The 15586-nt window shown below is 41.1% G+C and overlaps 1 protein-coding gene across 1 annotated transcript; it reads right to left on the reverse strand.

Moving 5' to 3' along the window:
- Positions 1-7848: 7848 nt before the first annotated feature.
- Positions 7849-15326, reverse strand: NDUFS5 (NADH:ubiquinone oxidoreductase subunit S5). The gene is made up of 3 exons (XM_072609970.1): positions 15132-15326; positions 11501-11718; positions 7849-8226 (listed from the first exon to the last, which is right to left on the reverse strand). Exons 2-3 carry the CDS (start codon positions 11714-11716, stop codon positions 8122-8124), a joined length of 321 nt encoding a protein of 106 aa, XP_072466071.1. The 5' UTR covers positions 11717-11718; positions 15132-15326; the 3' UTR covers positions 7849-8121.
- Between the last annotated feature and the right edge of the window lie 260 nt (positions 15327-15586).

Consider the following 15586-nt stretch of genomic DNA (forward strand, 5'->3'; position numbering starts at 1 on the left):
GTCTCACTGGACAAGATCACATCTGTGATAGCCCAGAAAACTTGGGATTTTCTAGGCCTAGCCTTTTTCAGGATAGGCTGTCTCTGCTCTAGACCCTTCCTCTTGTCTGGAAAACCATCTCCCTGTCCCTCTTCCACTTCCCCCACACAAGTCTGGAATCTTCCTTGGGGGAAACTTCAAACTTGCTTGGTAGCTCCTGGCCTGTGACATCAGAGGTGGGAAGTCAATTAGATGTCCTCCTAGAGACTTCAGCCCTCCCCATAAAACCACTAGTCTAAGGTGTCACCTCAGAATTGTCTTGATTTGGGGAGAGTCAGGGGTCCTAGCCTGGGAGTAATCTAACAATATGCCAAATCCAAGAGGTGGCCTCTTGCAAAACCATCTTGAATTCTCTCTTCCCGCTAAGGCCTTCAGATTGGCAACATCATATGTTCCTTCCCTGTTCTACTTTGGGTCAATTTCTGCCCTTGGTGGCTTCTGTTTCAGTGTCCCTTCTTTTATTGCCCCTGACTTCCTCTCTACACTTTCATGCTTCGATGTCCCACAAATGTCCCTTCAGTTGTATGTTAAAATATATATCCAGTCAAAATGGATATATGATTTAAACATAAAGGGTAATACCATAAGAAAACTAGGGGAGTATGAAATATTTTACCTATCAGATTTATGGATAAGGGGAGAATTTGTAATCAGAGATAGAGAGTATTATGGGATATAAAATGAACACTTCTGATTACATCAAATTAAAAAGGGTTTGTACAAACAAAACCAATGCAGCAAAATTTAGACAGGAAGGAGGAAATTGGGGAAAAACTTAGAGCAAGTTTCTCCGATGAAGTCCTCATTTCTCAAATAGATAGAGAACTAAGTCAAATTTATAAGAATACAAGTCATTTCCCAATTGATAAATGGTCAAAGGATATAAACAGGCAGTTTTCAGAAGAAATCAAAGCTATCTATAGTTATATGAAAAATGTTCTAAATCACTATTAGAGAAATGCAAATTAAAATAACTCTGAAGTACCATCTTACACCTATCAGAATGGCTAATATGACAAAAAAGGAAAATGGCAAATGTTGGAGGGGATGTGGAAAAACAGGACACTAATGCACTTGCGGACTTGTGAACTGATCCAATTATTCTGGAGAGTAATTTGGAACTACGCCCAAAGGGCTATAAAACTGTGTATATCCTTTTGACCTAGCAATACTACTACTAAGTCTGTACTCCACAGAGGTAAAAAAAAAAAGGGGGTCTATATGCACAAAAATATATATAGCAGCTCTTTTTTGTGCTAGTAAGGAGATAGAAACTGAGAGGATGGCTCATCAACTGGAGAATGGCTGAACAAGTTGTGGTATATGATTGTGATGGAATACTCTTGTGCTATGAGAAGTAACAAGCTGGATGCTTTCAGAAAAACCTGGAAAGATTTATATGAACTGATGCAAAGTGAAATGAGCAGAACCAGGAAAATGTTGCATATAGTAACTGCAATATTGTAATGATCAACTGTGAATTGTTTGGTTATTTTCGGCAATACGATAATCCAAGATAATTCCGAAGGATTTATGATGAAAAATGTTATCCCCTTCCAAAGGAAGAACTGATGGAGTCTGAATACAGATTGAAACATACTTTTTTCTGTTTTATTATTCTTGGGGTTTTTTTTGGGTCTGTGTTTTCTACTGCAACGTGACTAATACGGAACTGTTTTGCATAGGTATCAAATTGTTTGCCTTCTCAAGGCGAGGTGGGGGGAGGGAGAAAATATGGAACTCAAAATTAAAAAAAAAGAATGTTAAAATTTTGTAATTGAGAAAAATAAACAATTAAAATTATATCCAATAAAAACTGATTGCTTTGCATTGAATGTCTGCTCTAATTCTTCTGGGATGCCCCCTTTAAGACCCCAAACTACAGCATCAAGATGGTGACCTGCTAGTCTTGCTGACTTATTCTTCTCCCCACTTTTGGCCAAGAGCCTAACCCTGCATAGGCTGGCCCTTCTCTTCCATACCACCCTTTCTTTGAGACTAAAATGACAAGGGTAGCTCCCTAGTGAAGTGCATAAAAGGACACAGTTCCTCATTGGCACCCCAGCCCACTCCAGCTGTCAGAATTTAAAGCTAAAAAGCTAAAAACCTTGGTAATCATCAAGCTCAACTTCCTCACTTTACAGAGAGGGAAACTGAGATCCAGTCACACTGGTAATAAGTGGAAGACTTTGGACTTAAACCCAAATCCAGTGCTCTTTCCATCTCACTGAACTGACTTGACAAAGCTACTTCATGGACTAAAGTCTGAAAAGTTCTGCTTAGAGTATGACTCAAAGATGCTCGAATATAAAAGATACTGGCTACCCTACAATGACCAGCCAAGATTCCAGGATCAATAAGGACGCATACCATGTATCTCCTGACAGGGGTGATGAACTTGGGTGCAGAATGAAACATATTTAGATAAAGCCAGTGCAGGGATTTGTTTTTGCTTGACTGTGCCTGTTACCAAAGTTTTGTTTTCTTTTTTGCAATGGAGGATTGGAAGAGGGAAGGTGGGAGGAAGAGAAAATAGATTTTTAGTAAATGAAAAAAAAAAAGAAATAAAAAAAGCTATCCCAATAATAAAGCTGTCTGGGCAATTTGCATTGACTTGTCACTGAATTCAACTTGAAAACAATGATAATTACTCAGAGTCCTCTGATAAAGACTCTCAAAACTCAAGTATTGCTTGACTATTTTTGGTCCTGGGCTTTGTTAACAAAGCTAATTCTGCCTAGAAATGAAGAGGTAATAGAACAGTCAAGGTCTTAGCTGGTTTAGAGAATTCCTAAGTGCCAAACTACTCCTTTAGCGCTTTCATTAAGATGAAAGGGTATGAAGTCCTTCTACAGAAGTGAAGCTGTCACAATTTGGAGGTGTGAAGAGTGAGCAGGTCACTTCTTGGTGCTGCTGGGTGGTGGCATGCCAACATGCTCCAGTGGTAGGTCATTTGTGGGCTACTGAGCAGGGAACTGAGTCCTGTCTAAGAATTTCCATAAGAGGATGCATATGGTGCAGTGGAGAGGTCCATAAGACATGGACTTCAGTGCCCATTCTGCTTCAACTTTGTTGTGGCTATGGGGGCCTCTCTGTACCTATGTCCTCTTGTACTAAATGAGGGACTTGGCCTACTGTGACATAAGATCTCTTCCAACTTCAAAATTCTATTAATGCTTGGTATGAATATCAATTTTTTAAGATTCTTTTCTCATAAGAACTGATAGAAAGTGAAATACAATAAGGAAAACAATAACAAAGTAAATGGGAAAAAACAAATCTAAAACTGGAATTATAACCAAACTTGGTCCTGGAAGAGTTGAGAAAATGCAGAGGTGGAAGACTCTGGGTATGAAATTTATACATAATATCAGACATGGCTCTGTTGAACAGTGGTGGGGTTTTTTTTCCCTTTTAGAATCTTTGTTAAACAGGTCAAGTCCATGGGTAGGAGAGGGAGGTATTCAAAATGAAGGTGACAAAAAAGAAAAACTGAATAAACACAAGATTTTTCAAGAAAAGGTTCTACTACTGGACATAATTACTCAGGACTCCCTAAGTCATAATCTAAATTCCTTAGTGTCAGGTCCAGGGAAGTGAGTCAATGTTGACATATGATCACCACATATAGGTCTCAACTATAGTTCTTTTTCTGGAGCTATAGCCAACACTTTCCCACCCTGGGAATTCAATTCAGGTTCTTCATATAGGGTCAGTTCTGAGAAAGAATGCTTTGAGAGGTTTCAATGAGCATTTATTAACAATCCATGGTATGAATGCTTTGTGAATGAATGGCCTCCACAGGGGTGTAAGGGAAGATGGTGGTCACGGTAGTGGCACTGGGCAGCATGGCCTACTTGCCTGGCATATACTAGCCCCCGCTTCTTCCTCAGATGCCCTGATGCCTCAAGCTGTACTAGATTTTAGAATTACTAAAAAACACCCAGTAGTTGCCACTGAGGAAACTGTCCTAACAAGTCCAGAGAAGTTGTAATTGTTAATATAATAAATGCTAGTAAGCAAGTAAAACCAGGCTTGGTGTATTGAGTCTTATATGTTAGTCCCTTGAGGACAAGGACTATGCTACAGCTCATTTTATATATGCTTCATGACCTAGCCATAGTTTACAGACAGTAATATTGTTCCTTGCTGCTGCAGCTGCTGAATATTACAAATGGAATTTTCTTTAGTCCCCTAAGCCACTTTCCTGACCTGTCATATAGACTAGAGTAGATAATTTCTAATAAATCTTCCAGCTCCAACAGTCTATAAATTTCACAACCAATAAAGAAAGAGAGGGAATAAGCATTCCCCACTGAAAAATAGATGAGTCAACAGATTTTATCTATTCCAGGTCCCTGAGCATAACAGGTGAAGGAAGTTGGCAGAGAGAAGTCACCCAGACATAGCTGCTCTGGCTCCAGGTCAACCTATTAAAAGCACCCCAAATATTCTGTGCTTTCTCATGCCTGAATGGACAGCAATTACTCAGGGTTGAGCAGAATCCAGTACCCTAGTGTTCCAGGTCCAAGTTGCCTGGGAGCAGGGAGAGCAGAAATATCAGCCACAGAAAGCTTGCACACATAGTACCATTTTCTTCGTGGGAACAAAACTGACTTGCCTTTTAACATAAGGTTGAATTACTAAGTTGAAAGGATCTCTCTGCTGTCTCTGCCCCCTCCAATTCTATTTTGCATCAGCTTTGGAGACCAAAAAGCACAAACAGTCCTAAGAGAACATTATTCGTGTTCAGACTTTTTAAAATACAGTGTGCTAAAATACAGAGGACTCCTGGAGTCAGGATCAAATTGGTCTATTTTATTTTCTAATTTCTAAATGGGCCCCAAAATGCTTCTAACCTACCCTTCCCAAATAGAAGATTGAAAAAAAGCTAAAAGGTGGCCAATTGTGAAAAGTCCAAGGTAACAAATGCTGGTTCTTGAATTGGTTGTGGGTGCTTAGTGGAAAGAATGCATCTGAAGTCTCCAATGGATGCCAATTCTTTCCAATGCTGAAGAACAGACACAATTAATAAAAGGTCCCTTTTCTTGTCTATACTTACACAAGCACTGACAGGTCGGGGTTTAAGGTTTCCTTTTATGCTAAAACTTAGAGCAAAGGAAATAGAGTAGATATAAGGAGATCAGTCACCAAGGCTGGATGGAACTTTAGAGATGCTCAAGCGGTCAGTAAACCATAGCTACTGGTGGGCTGCCTTTTGCTGCAAAGGCCAATGAACCAAGACTGGTTTTTACATCTAAAATTTTTGTTGTACTTAAAAATGTAAAAAAAAATTCTTAGCTTGAAGCCTTCCAAACACAGGCAGTGGACCCAATCTGGCCCTCAGCAGTAGTTTATGGGCCTTGACTTCTGGTCTTTACTCTCATTTGAAATGGTGAAGAGAGGCTCAGAGATGGGAGGGAATTTGCTCAAGGTAGCACAGCTAATAAATGAAAAGTCTGCACTAGAATTCAGAGTTCTCAATTCCCTGGTTGAGACTCCTTCCCCTATACCCAATAATTTTGGTCCTAGATGACATTAGTGGTCATACGTCTGCTTCTGTTCTGGACCCTGAAACTTGGTTTCTGTTGGCAGGCAGTGTGGTGTAGCAGTAAAGAGTACTGAATTTAGAAAGTCAAGAAATGTAGGTTCATAATGTGGATCTGATACACGCTTACGTGACTCTGAACAAATCATTTTATCTTTCTGAGCCTACTTCCTGTAAAATTAGGATAATGATGCCTGTACCACCTACCTCCCAGTTTTGTGAGTATGGTAACATAACAATGGGGCTTCAGTTAGGTGATAAATATTAAAAGATAGCATGACGCCATACTAGTCTGAAATCCTTGGTCTCACTTGAATCAAAGACCTAAATGATCTTCCTTAAAAAGAAGACTCAATTCCAGGGAGGAATCTGGATTCCCTGAAACTAAGAGACTTAGTAATATCCATGGTGAACAAAGTGTGAAAATGTCTCCAAAATCTAGTTGAGAAGTATCGCTGTTCACCTTGGGCCAGACTAAAAAGAGATTAAAGAGGGAATGACTAGTTTCAGGAATATATCCTCTTCAAAGATTCCCCAGCATTATTAACATTAGGTTAGCATTGATCTATTACTTTAAGATGTTTTACAGATTGTCTCCCTCAATCCTCAAGTGAGGTAGGTGCTATTATAATTTTACTAATGAAGAAACTGAGGCAGATAGGCAAGGTGAATTGCCCAGAGTCACATAAACAGGAAATATCTGAAGGTAGATTTGAATTCAGGTCTTCCCAGCTCTAGGTACAGGGCTTTCTAACCACTCTTATGCCTTGCTAAACTTAAAACTATGTTCCTTTTTTTCCTTTGTGATGGAATTTTGTCTTGTTTTAGGTTTTACTCTAAAACGTAAGTGGAAATTGCTTGAGAAGAGAGAATTCCAATTAGTGGCCTATTTGGATTGCTGTCCCAAAGTTGTGTTTCCACATAAGAAAGTACTTTGTAAGCCTTAAACTGCTAATAGTAAAGGGACCTATTGTTGTCACTATTAACATTCTGGGTTCAGCCTCTCTACACTTTAAACTTCCAAAATTCATGGGTGAAATGGGAACAGAGCACATGGCTCCTCCTGAATATTTAATAACAAGATCTCTGTAACATTTTAAGGTTTACAAATCACTTTTTATGTATTTTCTCATTTTATCCTCACAACAACCCAGGGAGGTAGGCCCTATTTATATTTCCATTTTACAGATGAGGAAACTGAGACTCAGAGGTTAAGTGAGTTGCCCAGAGTTATACAGCTGATAAGTATCTAAACCAGGGTTGGGGAACCATGTGGTCTCAAGGTCACATGTGACCCCCTAGGTCCTTAAATGTGGCCCTCTGATGGAATCCAAACTTCACAGAACAAATCCCCTTAATAAAAGGATTTGTTCCGTAAAACTTGGACTCAGTCAAAAGGCCACACCCAAGGAACCACAAGGCCATGTGATCTCAAGGCCAGAGATTAACCACTCCTCGTCTAAACTCATGTTCCTGATTCCAAGTCCAGTGACCTATGCACAACTGAGAACCTTTGAGAAGCTTAGAGGGCAGGCAGCAAGTAGAAGAAGCTAACTCTGGGAGGCAGCTCAGGCACTTTCTGGAAGGTCTCCAGCTTGGTAGGTGAGAGATGTGCTCTAAGTGGGTTTAAGCAAATACTGTTTGGCCACAAAATAAGGATGCACAGGGCTCAGACCTGAATGCTAAATTCCAATTCTTATAATAAGACAATGCAGAAGCAGAAAGAAGCATACTATTGTTCTACCCTCAAAACTGACATTTCAATGACTTAAAATAATGCTATATTAGTTTTGTTCTTTCATTCTGTATATATATATATATATATATATGCTTTCTGGAATTTTACACCCTCCCTTTCTACACCCAGGAAATTTCTTTATTCAATCCTATTTTTCTAATTTGGAATTAAAACTGAAGGGACCTTAAAGATGGCTTAGTCCAAAGTCCTCATTTTACTGATGAGGAAACTGAGGCTCAGTGAAATTATCCAGGTAGTAAGAGGCAGAATGGGATTTGTAATCTAGTCCTCTGACTGAATTTAAAAGTATAGCATGCTGCCTCCTACTCGTATAGAAAAGTCAGTTTAAAACTTGGCAACCACATTCCTTTCCAATATATTTTAATCTGGTATTCAACCACCTGTCAGTAACCTTGCAGTCTGCAGGTCAAAACACACATATACACTCACAATCGTACACACGTGTACACAAATCCTATCCTGCAATTCAAGAAAAATAACCAGGCTAGAGAAAGAGAGCAAATACATTGGTAAATATTTACTTTCCAAAATGCCTATTTTTAGATACAGGCAGAATCACAGATCATATCCCAGTGGGTGAGCCACTGCCACCACCTTGCCTCGTATGGTTGTCCTAATGGCAAAGTACAGAGAGAACTGGGGGCTGGGGAAAGCAGAATGGCTTCTATACTCCGATTTTTAACCTTTGGAAGGAGATGTCTGTTTTAAGAAGTAAACATTTGCAGGGCACATTCCATCACAAAGAACGAAGCCACCCAATGTCACCACTGGCTGTTCATGGCCTTGGCTCTTCCTTGCCTGAGTGGTGAGGTGGGGGAGTATACTTCCCTTCTTTCATTAGCTTCTCCTTCTGCTTCACGATTATTCCCAAGCGCTCTATCTGCCAATGGAAAAATATACAGCCATTGAAAAAACATTTAGAAAGGTATAATCATGCAGGTTATAAATAAATACAATTGTACAGCCAGCCTATATACTATGCTACAGATTTTATGTTTGGCTATGATGCTAATGATGATCATTCTGCCTGTATGGCTGCAGCTTAAGTAACCAATGCATAGCTAATAACACAGGATGTCCTCAAAGTCTTGACCAGTTTAAAACTACTAAAGTTTCAAACTGCATTTTTACTACAGATTACTTACTCCACACACCAGAGTTGATTTGGGCTTAGCCACTGTCACCACTGAGAACCTAATACAATGTTATGAAAGAGGCAGCTTTTCAAGGCGCCCTCTGAAATTCTTCCTGGCCAACCACAACAATGTCATGCAGATTACAGTTATAGAAAAAAAGAAACAATTGCAAATCTGGCCTATATCTTATGACATACAGTTCAATACAATCCAAACATTAATTAGGCACCCACCACATGCAAGGTCTTATGGCAGGGTGGCCAAAAGAGGGAGTGGGGGTCAATAGTGCCAAATACTCATGGAAAATTTTTAGAATGTCTTACAATAAAGGTCATTTTCTAGCTACAACAGCAGGATGCTACAAAAAATGACAATGGCCTCTTCAACGAGTTCAGGAAGATCAAAGAGCCTGGGCTACAGAAGTAGACTTTAGTCTGGAAGTAATCCCAGATACCTGAAGACTTTGCCAATAAAGTGTCAAGTTCTGGTAGAGCCTACTGACATGGGCCTGGTGAGAGAATCTCTGTCTGTTGCCCTAGGACTCCCAGAGCTAAATTCAGAGAGGCTCATGGCCAGGAGAGCTACAGGCAACCCTTTAACATTCTTGATTATGTTACAGTGGTGTGGCAATTTGCCTAAGTTAAGAATATCCCCAGTGATGAAATAAGTCACAGATCCTTTTGATATTTCACTCTTCATGTATTCTGCACAGATTATCATTCTTAGTATCTTAGAAAATAAAAGCCCCGTCAATCTTAATTCCATAGGACAATGTGTTGGCCCTATCCTTTAGGCAAGGCCTAGAAGAACTAGGTGACTAGAATCTCCTCATACAAGGCTAACTTTGTCTGGCTAGTGAGTGGCTTGGAAGAGGAATAAAAGATGGGCAGGAGCGTAAGTCAGGCTTGAAGTTAGGAAGGTTTCTAGTTTTGGCTCTGCTAATAACTCACTCAGAATACTGATTACTTCCCTTCCTTCCCTCAATCTCAGGCCTCAGTTTCTTCATTTGTATGAGAAGGTAGGATTAGATAATTTCCAAGGTTTCTTTCCATCTCTAGCAATATGATTAAAATGTTTTAAATAAATTGATGTTTAAAAAAAAAAATCAGTCATTCCCTAATGACATACTCTCTTGGTCCTTGCACCTCCACCCCACCAGATAAAAAAGTGATTTAGGTGAAAGTGATGCTTTGTCCACATCTGACTACAAATTCTCACTTCACCCCTATGTTAACCACCCTCTCTTTCTGACAGAGGCAGAAGGTGTGCATCACTCTGACCACGCCCATCAGCATTCTGAAGCCTTTCAATACTGCTTTTCTTAAGGTTACTGTGGTCATCATGTGAATTGTTCTCCTTGTTCTGCTTTACTTTACTCTGTACCAGTTTCTAGGATTCTACTTTCTCGTACTTCTTACTAACTCTAAAAGGTGATATTTTTTTTAAACAGCCAATATCTTAATATGATCAATAAATGATTCAGGACAACAGCAACACCAGGGTGAGAGTAAGCTATATTTTGTCCTAAGGAAAAGATGGATCCCTACAACACACACTAAGTATCACCATTCTAAACGGAACCATACCTTGGAGACTTCTCTTTTCCCCTCCCTGACTTAACTCCAAGGTCTCTGAATAAGGAAAACTTTTTATTTTCTTATCTGCTACAACCTCCAGTGAAAAGAAACAAGGTGCTTGCCTATCTCACAGGATCAATGGATAGTGCTGATGTCTCCTTGGTTACTTTCTCCATCAAGTGTGGATGAAGTCTCAAATGGGGCTCCTTGGGTTGCCCTTTTTTCATCAGGCTCACTTCCCTAGTCAGGCTGACCAAATATAATACTAGTGATCCTTTAGTGAATCAACTAATCCAGGATTGTTTTTTTTAACAATGGGCAGGGTAAGACTTATTACATACACTCTTCTGCACCAAGGTTCACTGACCTGGAATAACTCTGATGATTATGGCAGCCTCTGAGACTGACCAGGCATGTGTGAATATGTGCACCCACCCAGACACAGAGAAATGCCTAACTCTATGACTCTGATCCTTCTAAAGAAGGTGGGAAGTTTGAGGGATAGGAATATATTTACAGAGAGGAGGCTGGCCTGGATGAACTGTTTCTCAGATTCAATACTTGTAAGAACTCTTAGGGGTACACGTCAAACTGGAGTTGACCCTCTACTCTGAAAGGAGACAATAATTCTTCAGTAGTATGAAGAATTCTTCCCTACTTCAGTGTCTATTATAAAATTCAATTCAAAATATCTATCACATATCTGTAAAAATATCTATCAAAGGACAACCAAGATCCACCATTATTGGAGGAGCTTGTTACTACTGTTGCATGTGACCAAAGCATGGGAAACTTTCTTCCATGTGACTTTAAATTATTTGAATAACAAGAAAAAGGTCCCTACTATGCCAATAAAGTATGCATTAGTGGGTAGCTCACAGATGAAGAAGCAGTGGACACCCATACTACACTCTCGCTATCATCTTACACCTGGTGGGGCTTGCTTGCCACAGGTATCTGCCTTTTAGAAGGTCATTATAATAATTTACTAACTAAACAAATTAGACCGACTTTATACTGAATTTAGCACTAGAATGAAGAGAAGTTGTTGCTGTTCAGTTTTGTTTTGTTTTTTCAGTTGTGCCTGACTTTTTGTGACCCTGTTTGGGGTTTTCTTGGCAGAGACATTGGAGTGGTTCACTATTTCCTTTTCCAGCTCATTTTACAGATGAGGAAAGAGAGACAAACAGGGTTAAGTGACTTGCCCAGGGGTACAAAGCTAGTAAGTGTCAGAAGCTGTATTTTGAACTTGGGAAGAAAAGTCTTCCTGACTCCAGATCTGGCACTCTATTACTGTAGCATCCAGCTGCCCCCATAGAGAACACAATCTAAGGCATTTTCACACATAGCAAACTGAACTACTGCACACGAATGGGCATAAATTGAGCATTTCTCAAAGAACAGTTATCTACTTCTGTCCTTCATCGTTTCACATCCTCACCGTTTTCCGCCTATGCAAGCATTCAAGGAAATCCTCATATTCCAGTTTGCATTCTTTCTTGGCTCGGGTCATACCAATTCCATGGGCACACTCAATGAATTCCTTCTCGAAAGCATGGCATCGGGCTGGCATTTTGTAGGGTTGTTCAGCACTCATAATTGTCATCCATTTGTCAACATCGAGGCCCAGTCGGTTCTGAATATCAAAGAATGGCATGGCTGTAGTAAAAGTTAAGAAGAGAAGCAATATTAAGCCACACAAACTAAGTAAAATAAAATCTCTTTAGAAAAATATGCTAATTAGCTGTGGGAGATGGCCTTAGGGACTATTAACTATTAGTATTAACTAAATTTCACTGTTAAAATCCTATCTTTGATTCTACTTCTTCCATGAAGTCTTCTCTGTTCCTTCAACAGGAACTAATTTCTTCCTCAAAATTCTTATAACCCTTTGTATGTACCTTCTTTTGGCATTTATTAATTTGCTAATTAGTTACCTATGTTGGTTTTGTTCCCCTGATTCTGCACAAACCTCTTGGTGGCAAATACCATGTCCTCATCTTTGGATCTCACCCAATACCTAGCATAACCTGATCTGTACATAACAGGTGCTAAGCTTTTGTGGAATTTTAAATTCAAAACTTACTCATGTACATAAGAACCAAATAAGAGAGAACATATCTCATCAGAAAAGTATTATGCTAGCTAGACAAGTGATTTTCTCAGAGAAAAACATAAAAATCTAAAAATATTTTTCTACTGGCTCTACAAGTGGCTTCCTTAAATAAAAGCCTCCTGCTAGAAAAAGAAGAGAAAAAAAGAGTGCTGGACCTGTAAAGGAGATAGCTAGAGCCCCCCTCTGACACATAAAGTGACTAGGTAAGTCACTTATTTAACCTAAGTCTTAATTCCCTCATCTCTAAAATGGTGAGTACTTATTTCATAGGACTGTTGTGGGGATCAAATGAGACAACAAATGTAAAGCATTCTGTAAACCTTCAAGTATTAGATATGATATATATGAGCAATTATTACAATCTGTAGTGCAATCAATTTGAGGTACTAATTCAATTCATAAATATTTGAGTACTTACTGCATGTAAAAGGAATACAAAAAGTTGAGTATGGTTCATTGCATCACGGTATCTCTTTTTAATGCAATATTATAGTGTTAGGGAGCCAAAGGGAAAAAAAGGTCTGCTGTCCTGGGGAAAAGGACTAGGTTTAGAATCAGAGGAATGGATTCAAATCCCACTCGCCTAACTTACCTGTGTAACCTCAAGCAAGGTATTTCACCCCTGGACTTCAGTTTCATCATTATAATAGCTTGCATTGATAGAGGATTTAAGGTTTGCAAAAATGCTTTAGACACATTAGCTCCTCTAAAGCTCAAGATCCTTCCCCACCCCCGGTGAGAGGTGCAACTTCCGGAGAAGGTAACAGCCTCAGAGGGATTAGGTGAATTGGTCAGTCACACAGCTTCTAAGGGTATGTAGTAGGACTCAAACCCAGGTGTTCCTGACTCCAGGCCCAAGGAACACCCACCCACCCACTTACACTTATACACCTATACCCACACCTACCTACCAGCTCCACTGTACTCTGCTACCTCTCAATAAAATGAAAAGGTTAAACTAAATGATGTTTTAAGATACTTTCCTGCTTTAAATTCATGATCCTAAACACTAAGGCTGGTTTTGTTTTCCTTTATATTCCCAGCATTTAGCAAATGCCTGGCACATAGTAAGAGCTAAATAAATGCTTGCTGATTGGAGCTCACTGGACTTGCAACGTAGAAAGGTGGCATTTGAACTGTTTCAGCAAGATTCCAATGGAATTCACAGGAAAGGTGAGAGTATATGATTAGGAAAAGCAAGGTCTTCATTGCCCTTAGGACCTGAGAGTCTAATAGAAACAAATAACCATTAACGCAAAATAACGTGTATGTGACAGTTCTATAATACTTTAACTATGTACAAAATGTTCTTAAAGCAATCTTCTGAAGAAAATACAGGGATTATAATCCCCATTTTGCAGATGAGTAATCTGAGGCTCAAAAGAAAACATTACTGAAGATCACAAGTCAGATATCTTCATTCATTCAACAAACATATAAGACCTTTGTGAAAGTGAAACACTGCTTAGCAAGAGTGAAAACAAAGAAAAAAAAATACACATTTCCTACCCTAACAGCTTAAAATCTAAAAGAGGAGGGAATAAAACATGTACACAAATGAATACTACAAGGGTACAATATGTCAGCAGCAAAAAGAGATTCAACCAAAGTGGCTGAGAAAAATTTAAGAACAAATCATTTAAGCTGGAGGAATCAAGAAGGGTTTGGTGGGAGAGGTGGTACCTCAGTTGGGCCTTCTGGGAAAGAGAATTTCAATAAGCAGAGACTAAGAAGTGTTTTCAGGAGCAGCTAGGTAATGCAATGGCTAGACAGCCAGGCCTGGAGTCACGAGGACCTGAGTTCAAATGTGACCTTTGAAACTTATTTGCTGTGTGACCCTGAGTAAGTCACTTAACCCTGTTTGCCTCAGTTTCCACATCTGTAAAATGAGTGGGAGAAGGAAATGGCAAAGCACTCCAGTATCTTCGCCTAGAAAAAGAAGCTGGAGGAGATTGAATAAAAAAGGGAGTGTTTTCTGGTGCATCCCAGGCAATAGAAATGCAAGGCAAAAGGAAACAGAACCAAGAGAATAATATACATGACTATAGCCAAGTAAATTAAAAGATCACTGACAGGAAGTTCAAATCCGGTCTCAGACCAGAAGTAAGGTGTGACCCAGGGCAAGTGACTTAGCCTCTGGGTGCCCCCGTTTTCTTATCTGTAAAATAAGGTTGGCCTCCGTGGCCTCCAAAGTGCTTCCCAGCCCTCAAACCAATGCAGGTCCTGGACTGGATAATGAAGTACAAGGACCCAGCCACAACAGAGAGCCCCGGTGGGATGCGTGTATACGCGGGTTTAAGGAAAACCGTGAGTCGTCGGATCTGAGGTGACTTGTCTTTACCCCAGGAGAGGGGCAGATAAGACGTTTTTCTTTGAATGCAGGCGGGGGCAAGATGTTTCACCAAGGCTGGATTTGGGTCCAAAGGGGGCTGTCCCCAGAGCACAAAGGATGACAGCTTCCCCTCTCCGGGACTCAGTGTCCTCATCTGTACAACAAGGGAGAGGGGATGACGACCTCTAACGACCCACAACACGTTCCAGGGCACGTGACGTTAGGAGGAGAGCAGGGACTATACCCCAGGTCGGCCCCTCACAGCTGGCGAAGGGCAAAAGGCAAAGAAAAGGCCTGGGGTTCAAATCCGACTGCGCAAGTCATTCGGTCGCCGCCAGCCTCTGTAAAATGGGCACAATGGCAGCCTCCCTTGGGATCGTAACTGCAGCTAAGCTTAGCTCTCGGGCCTGGGAGGCCGTCCTGGGGCGGTCCGGGGACACGAGAAGGGGCCTCGGAGGTCAAACCCTCTACAACAAACAGAGGCTCTGGGAAGTCGGGGGACCTGCCGGGGTCACCCGAAGGGGTGGGGCCCGGGCCCAGCAAGAAGGGCGTGTGGAGGAGGGGTCTGCGGACCGGCCCATCTTCCCACCCTCCCGTCACCCCGGGCGGACACCCGCCGGTCACCTGCGGCCTAGTCCAAACTCCGCGTCCCTTTCCTTCACCACCGGTCTTTCTCGTCCTACACCTTCTTCGCGACCCGCTGGCCGTAAAGCATCCTCGTAGACGCACGACGCCCAGAGATCCCGCCCCTCCGCGCAGGTTCGGACCAGGCCGGCGGGGAAGGGAAAAAAAAAAAAAAAGTTACAGTCGTCTTTCTGCGCATGCGCCCGGGAAGATGGCCGGGGTGGAGAGAAGAGAAGCGGGGGAGGGGTGGTGGTGAGAACCGACCCGGCCTAGGACGAAACCATGTGAGCCACTCCACGGGGGGAGTGTAGTGGGAGGGGGTGGAAGAGAGGATCGGCGGACACCATTCTGTAGCGAGGTGGGGGTGGGATCCGATGTGTATTAATGCATAGTAGACGTTGTCCAGCCCTCTCATTTTACAGGCTCAGTCCGGGAAATTGATCGGGCACCTAGGT

The sequence above is a fragment of the Notamacropus eugenii genome, chromosome 5, assembly GCF_028372415.1.
Source record: "Notamacropus eugenii isolate mMacEug1 chromosome 5, mMacEug1.pri_v2, whole genome shotgun sequence".
Lineage (NCBI taxonomy): Eukaryota > Metazoa > Chordata > Mammalia > Diprotodontia > Macropodidae > Notamacropus > Notamacropus eugenii.